At 38.2% G+C, this 5,898-nt stretch overlaps 1 protein-coding gene across 2 annotated transcripts; it reads left to right on the forward strand.

Annotated features, from left to right (window-relative positions):
* On the forward strand, nt 1-1,863 carry LOC21393974 (EPIDERMAL PATTERNING FACTOR-like protein 6). 2 transcript variants are annotated; one of them, XM_024173552.1, is made up of 4 exons: nt 1-656; nt 729-757; nt 944-987; nt 1,550-1,863. In XM_024173552.1, the coding sequence occupies exons 1-4, from the start codon at nt 631-633 to the stop codon at nt 1,793-1,795; spliced, it is 345 nt and encodes a 114-aa protein (XP_024029320.1). In that variant the 5' UTR covers nt 1-630; the 3' UTR covers nt 1,796-1,863. The 2 variants fall into 2 exon arrangements, with proteins under 2 accessions (XP_024029320.1, XP_010108492.2); XM_010110190.2 differs by having other exon boundaries at nt 1-757.
* Nucleotides 1,864-5,898: the final 4,035 nt, after the last annotated feature.

Here is a 5,898-nt window from a genome sequence, read left to right on the forward strand (position 1 = left end):
AGCAACAGTAAAAAAGGAAAAAGGGAGGCGTGTTTTGGGTTTTAAGAAAAGAGGGAATGAGATAGTGTAGTATAGCAGAGAGAGTGCAGTGGAGTGGTTGTTTTTTGTATTTCTGGGTTTGAGAGTAGTTGAAAGACAGAGAGGAAAAAGCCTGCAAAAAAATCCAAGATCCAAACATGGCAAAGCTTAGGAAACGACGATCCGTATAGATTCACCTTCCTTTTTCTTCTCTCTCTCTATTGTTTTGCCACAGTGCCCATCTTTGTTAGCCGTACATATCACCTTACCATAAGTCCATAACTGCTCCCACTCGCAAAACCAGTGAGATTGCTAGAGGGAAAAAAAGACGAAAGGTTTAAGTTTGTGATCTCAGAGATATATATAAGAGCTGATATATATATATATATGTAGGTATATTTGTTAGTAACGTTTTTAGAATACTGTTGCATGGAATATGTGGATCATTATTCCGAGTCAAAAGGTTAATTAGTCTACTGACGGGTTCAAGAAGAGGGAGAATCAGATTAGATTTTATCATTTTACATACATAAACATATATGTATATGTATATCAGAAGTTGAGTATTACCTCTTCTCTGGGTTCCTGATCGGTTATGCTGATTTCTTGTTCATGGAGTGGAAGAGAAACGGATTAAGGTTTTTCAACAAACACCATCTTTTTTGCTCTATTTCCATCTTCTTCTTCTCAATTTCTGCACTCTTCTGCAGTACTACCAGCTTTACAACCACATGCCCAGGTGAGCAAATTTACCTTCTCAATCTCTCTCTTCCTTAATTCTATTTCCAAGTCTTTCATTGGGAAAAAAAAAAACAAAAAGTTGAAAAATACCCATCAAACAAAATCATCAAATTTGTGTTTACTCTGCTTAACCTCCGTTTAATCATCTTTCTAATGACTCTTGTTTTCTCTCTTTCCAATGCAGATAACAGGTGTCTGTTGTCTGCAAAAGCTGGTACATATTTTCAGGTAAGTTTAGTTCTAATATAGTTGTTTTTCTAGTATCAGTGTATCAAATTATGTGCAATCAAATAAGCTTTTTCAAAGTTAATACATACTAGTTCTTCAGCCAAAAAACCAAAAAAAAAAAAAAAATTAGGTCATAGAGAGTAGAGACTGGCATTGTAAGAGTTAGGCCATGAGAGAATTATTGACTGCAGGCTTTATCCTTCCCCACGCTTCTCAAAACGAGAGGCGGGCCAAAACGGTCCAGGGAAATCCTGCATTGTGAGCCGTCCGATTGCATCATGAAACTGTCCTCCTCCATGATTAGGTATCAAACGGCAGGCCAGTGGTACTGTAGTAGTACGATACCTGTCGTTCCACCACGGCCCATATCCGAAATAGAAACGACATACTTGATATCGTTTAGGTTCTAATTAGCTGCACACCGTTAAAGCCTAATCCAAAAGTTCAATTTCCTTGTACATTATATAATAGTTCAAATTCAAGGATGTTATTTGTGCTACTATTATGTCACAATATATTTGAAGTTATTGTACTAGTTTTGGTGAAATTATGTGTGGTATAGGAATCAGAGAAGCCTATGGCAATGTCTAATGAAGTGAAAGAAGAAGTGGTGCCTAATTTGATGAGCTTGGCAAGGCGGTATTTAGGCGGACTAGGGTCGTCGCCGCCCCGGTGTTTGAGGAAGTGCGGGACCTGTACCCCGTGCAATCCTGTCCATGTTCCGGTGCCGCCGGGGACGCCTGTGACGGCAGAGTATTACCCGGAAGCGTGGAGGTGCAAATGTGGCAACAAGTTGTACATGCCATGAGATTATAAGATAATGTTCTTATTGTTTTGCCATATTAAGTTTATCATCCGCTCTACTTAATTTGTTAATTCTCAAAAGTGTGCTGATCAGTGGATAGTTGAGTTTAGTTTTACTCTTGTTCCAATCCATGGTTCATAATTACAAAAGGAATATAGGACAGCTTTCATGTAAAGAATATTTAGATACACACACCCGGGACCGTTTGGTTCGCTGATTCAAGTTTTTAATTCGAGTTTCGTTGATTCAAGTTTTTAATTCGAGTTGAGATGTGATTGTTTGTAAGAGCTTTTTACTGTAGCAAAACTCGAATTCTAAACTCGAATTAACGAAACGAACGGGGCCTAACATAATTGACTTGCGATAAAACGGATTATACATATTAATGTTTAACGGATGATCTTTTATTGGTTCTTAGTTCGTGAGCTTATTTTTCTCTGCGGATTGGTTGTTCCAACTCCTAGGTGCAACTCTGGATGTGTTTTGATACATTTATTTACTAGACTGGTCTAAGAGGATTGAGGATGAAAGAGTACTACCAAAAATTTTCAGTACGTCTTGCAAATTGTTATAACTGCTACATATAGGTATAAATACAAAAACCTCTCTTATATTTTATGGGAATGTTGTATTTCATCTTATATTTTCAAAAATATTACACCTATCGACTGCAACACATTATGCTTTCCACCACGTTTCTAAAGAATGGTGGAAAGTGTACGACATGCATCGCCTATCAACGTCGGTTTTTAAACGTTGAAAGCATGCCAAAATGACCAGCTTTTGTCGTCGAATAAACGTCAAAACCTTCAAAAAAGATGTTTTCAACACAAATTGTTTAACTCATGGCCGGAGGGAAGGTTTTTAACACAATTTGTCAAATATAGAATATAGTTTTGACGCTAAACTAAGAAATATGTGCGGTATGATCATAAAATACAGATACATATATTGCATATGTTCAAATAATGCTTAAATATGATGATAGTGTAGAATTTAAGGTCAATTGCATGATAATATGTAATTAAACAAGAAGTTTGGCACAATTAAGTGATCATAAGATTTTCCTTAAAAAATTGTGACAACATTCACTCTTAGTCAAGGCCTTTTATCTTTTTTTTTTTTTTTGGAAAAGAACTACATTACATACTGCCTTAAAAATAAAAATAAAAATAAAAAAAATGAACAAGTCGCAAAGTCTGAAACCGAGGAAAAACACAATGGCCCTGTTTGTTTCCGTTTTCATTTTCATTTTTCATGTTTTTCAAGACTAAAAAATGAAAACGGAAACAGAAAATGCGTTTGGCCTAAAAATTTTTTAAAAACAAAAACAAAACCGTTTTTGTCTTTTGTGAAAAATTAAAAACGAAAAAAAAGTGTTTTCATTTTCTCGTTTTCATTTTTTGAAAACGAATTTCATTTTTTTTTTTTCATTTTTCTCTATCTCTTTTCTGAAACTGTTTTTGTCTTATATAATGATGTTTATTTAATATATTTATTTAATATATTATTATTTTAAATATTATTACATGTTTTCAAAAATTAAACCACCAAACGCAGTTTCAGTTTTTTTTAAAACTGAAATCAATCTCTGAATAAAACTACCAAACGCATTTAAGAAATAATTTCAAAATGAAAATGAAAACGTTTTCATTTCTATTTTCATACAGAAAATAAAAACATTTTGAAATCAATTCTAAACGCACCCAATACCTTTGAAAACAAGCTCAGGATCACTAAGAAACAAGTAGTGGAACAAGGATTAAGTTCACTTGAAAGTCCTCCGTATATAGGCGTCATAATGTCCGACCGGAGAGCCCAACTATCGAGAATATGAGCAAATTAATTGTGATGAAATGTTTACCAACCAACTCAAAAGTCAAGGTTGATTTCAGAAAATGTAACGGATATGGAAAGAGAAATAAAACAGTACTAAGAAGGAAGATCATCGATTTTCATTTAAGTTTTCAGTTGTCTATGAGGAACAATTCCTTCTCCATAGTGGGTTTTTGGTGCTTTTATACGTACACTTTGATTGAATTGGAGACTTGCTCATTCAACTTTTAATTTTAACACATTACTTCATAAATTTAATAAAATGTTGGCATGCCCTAGTGCACGGTAATCATCTAAAATTTTAACTTCTTTCTTCAAACGAGATTAGACATAATGTGATGCAAACATTTTTCGTCCAAACATTAACAATTGTCATTAAATTTTGGGCAACTCTGCAACATTTTATTAAATTAAAAGCTTATTTTTAAAATTAGAAATTTAGTGGGTAACTTACTAATTATAAAAAGTTCAGAGACAAATAAGTCAAATTACAAAATTTAAGCATATAAATACCCTTGAGAAACAAAAATTAAGAATATTCTGCACAGCTCAGCTGAACCTGAATGCCTATAGGTCTCTGATCAAGTGTTGAATTTTATGGAAAAAATACTTGTCCGAGGAAATCCCTTTCGAGACCTTCCAGAATATTTATCGGATGAAGAATCTGTCCAAAGCGAAAAAGTGGTACTAATTTCAGAGCTTCGACGGACACCTGGTGCCTGACTTTGATAAATACAGGAAGTACGACTGGTTCTTCGTCGACGGATCGTCCCTAAGGTCGAGACCGCGAAGATTTCAATAATAAGAGAAGTTCTGAAATCATATCACCATTACACTAAGCTCCTCTCCAAGGAAACCCTCGAGGAGTACAACTGGAAGAGCATATCGACATCTTCAGCTCCTAGGGATGACATTCCAGCTGGTCGGCCAGTCGGCGTAGTGATAATTGCCTGACTGAGTGTGCATTATCAGGTGAGGACTTCCGGGTTAAGTAGACAGTCCTCACAAGTTGTTCGATCGGAAAGTCAGGAGGAGGTGCCGACCACTTCGAGCCTTAGGGACTCATTTGGCGCTACCTCCCCCAGATCGGGGCTCGAGGTTGCCGATGAGGACTTGGACGAGGTGATCGCGACATTACACCCCACCAAACCTCTTCAGATCGGGCGAGGTTGTTCTGTTCCTCTTGGTTTTCATCCATTGTGTTTAGCTCCTCCCTATTTACTGATTTGGCTCGATCTTTTTGCAGAGATGGTCGACAACGCGCGGGACCGGTTTAACGAGATGATGGCCATTCTAAGGGCTGTGACTCCAAAGACCGATAAGGCATGCACAAAAAAGACCAAGGACATACCTCTCAAGCCCGGTAAGAGGAAAGGCAACCAGCTGCCCGATGAGCCGGCCGCTAAGAAGAAGAAGTCCAAGAAGGATCACCCTTCCGCCTTAATCGTGGTCGATCATGTACCATCGAGAGCTCCTACTTGAGCCAGCATGCGGGGTGCCGTCCTCTCTCGCTTTGACTCGACGTTTCCTGAAGATGAGACCCTCTCCTCGGCAACTAGGAACAAATCCTACATCTAGAGTATGGAGGGGGTCATCCATCATCTTGCCCGGGTAGAAACTTTCCTCGGAGCACGTTATATTGTGTCCAAGCAAAACTTGACTTGAAATTATTTTTTTAGTCTTTAGCCGAGGTGGCCACTGCCTATAGCTAAGGCAAGAACTACTGCAACCGGCAGATCGAGAAACAAGATGCTTTGGAAACCAAGCTTGAGGCAGCCAAGAAGGAGAAGAAAAATGCCGAGCAGAAGGTAAGTCGGCTGAAGAAGGAATTGGATGAGGCCAACAAGAAGGCAAAGAAGGCCGAGGAAGAGAAGAGGAAGGCTAAGGAATCACTTGCTCGCGCAAGGAACGATCATAACAAGTACATGGTTGAGGTTGTCCTTACCCTCGAAGCTAAGGCTGCCTCGTTGGCAATTAAGGCGTTCAAAAAGATCACCGAGTACTTGCAAGAGTATGCGGTTGGTATGAAAGACCTCTAAGAAGCCATCAAGAGGTCTTTCCTAGCTGCTTATGATTTGGCCGATTGGTCAACCTTTCTCGGTGTGGAGCCGCCGACTGTGCCTACTTCGGCTGCATCATCAACTATTATGTCTTCGGTCGTTGAAAATCAGGATGTCGCGGCCAAGCAGGTTCAGGAGGACAATCCTCTTGTCAGTGGTGAGGAAGCAAAATAATTTTTGTTTTGATGTACTCAAGCTTAGGGGTGCCCG

The sequence above is a fragment of the Morus notabilis genome, unplaced genomic scaffold, assembly GCF_000414095.1.
Source record: "Morus notabilis unplaced genomic scaffold, ASM41409v2 Scaffold695, whole genome shotgun sequence".
Lineage (NCBI taxonomy): Eukaryota > Viridiplantae > Streptophyta > Magnoliopsida > Rosales > Moraceae > Morus > Morus notabilis.

Bases quoted from the DNA above. Each gene is read 5' to 3' on its own strand.
- LOC21393974 (XM_010110190.2), top strand. From the start codon at position 631: ATGGAGTGGAAGAGAAACGGATTAAGGTTTTTCAACAAACACCATCTT. The intron at 758-943 runs GTGAGCAAATTT...TTTCCAATGCAG, and splicing joins CTTTACAACCACATGCCCAG to ATAACAGGTGTCTGTTGTCT. The intron at 988-1,549 runs GTAAGTTTAGTT...TGTGTGGTATAG, and splicing joins AAGCTGGTACATATTTTCAG to GAATCAGAGAAGCCTATGGC.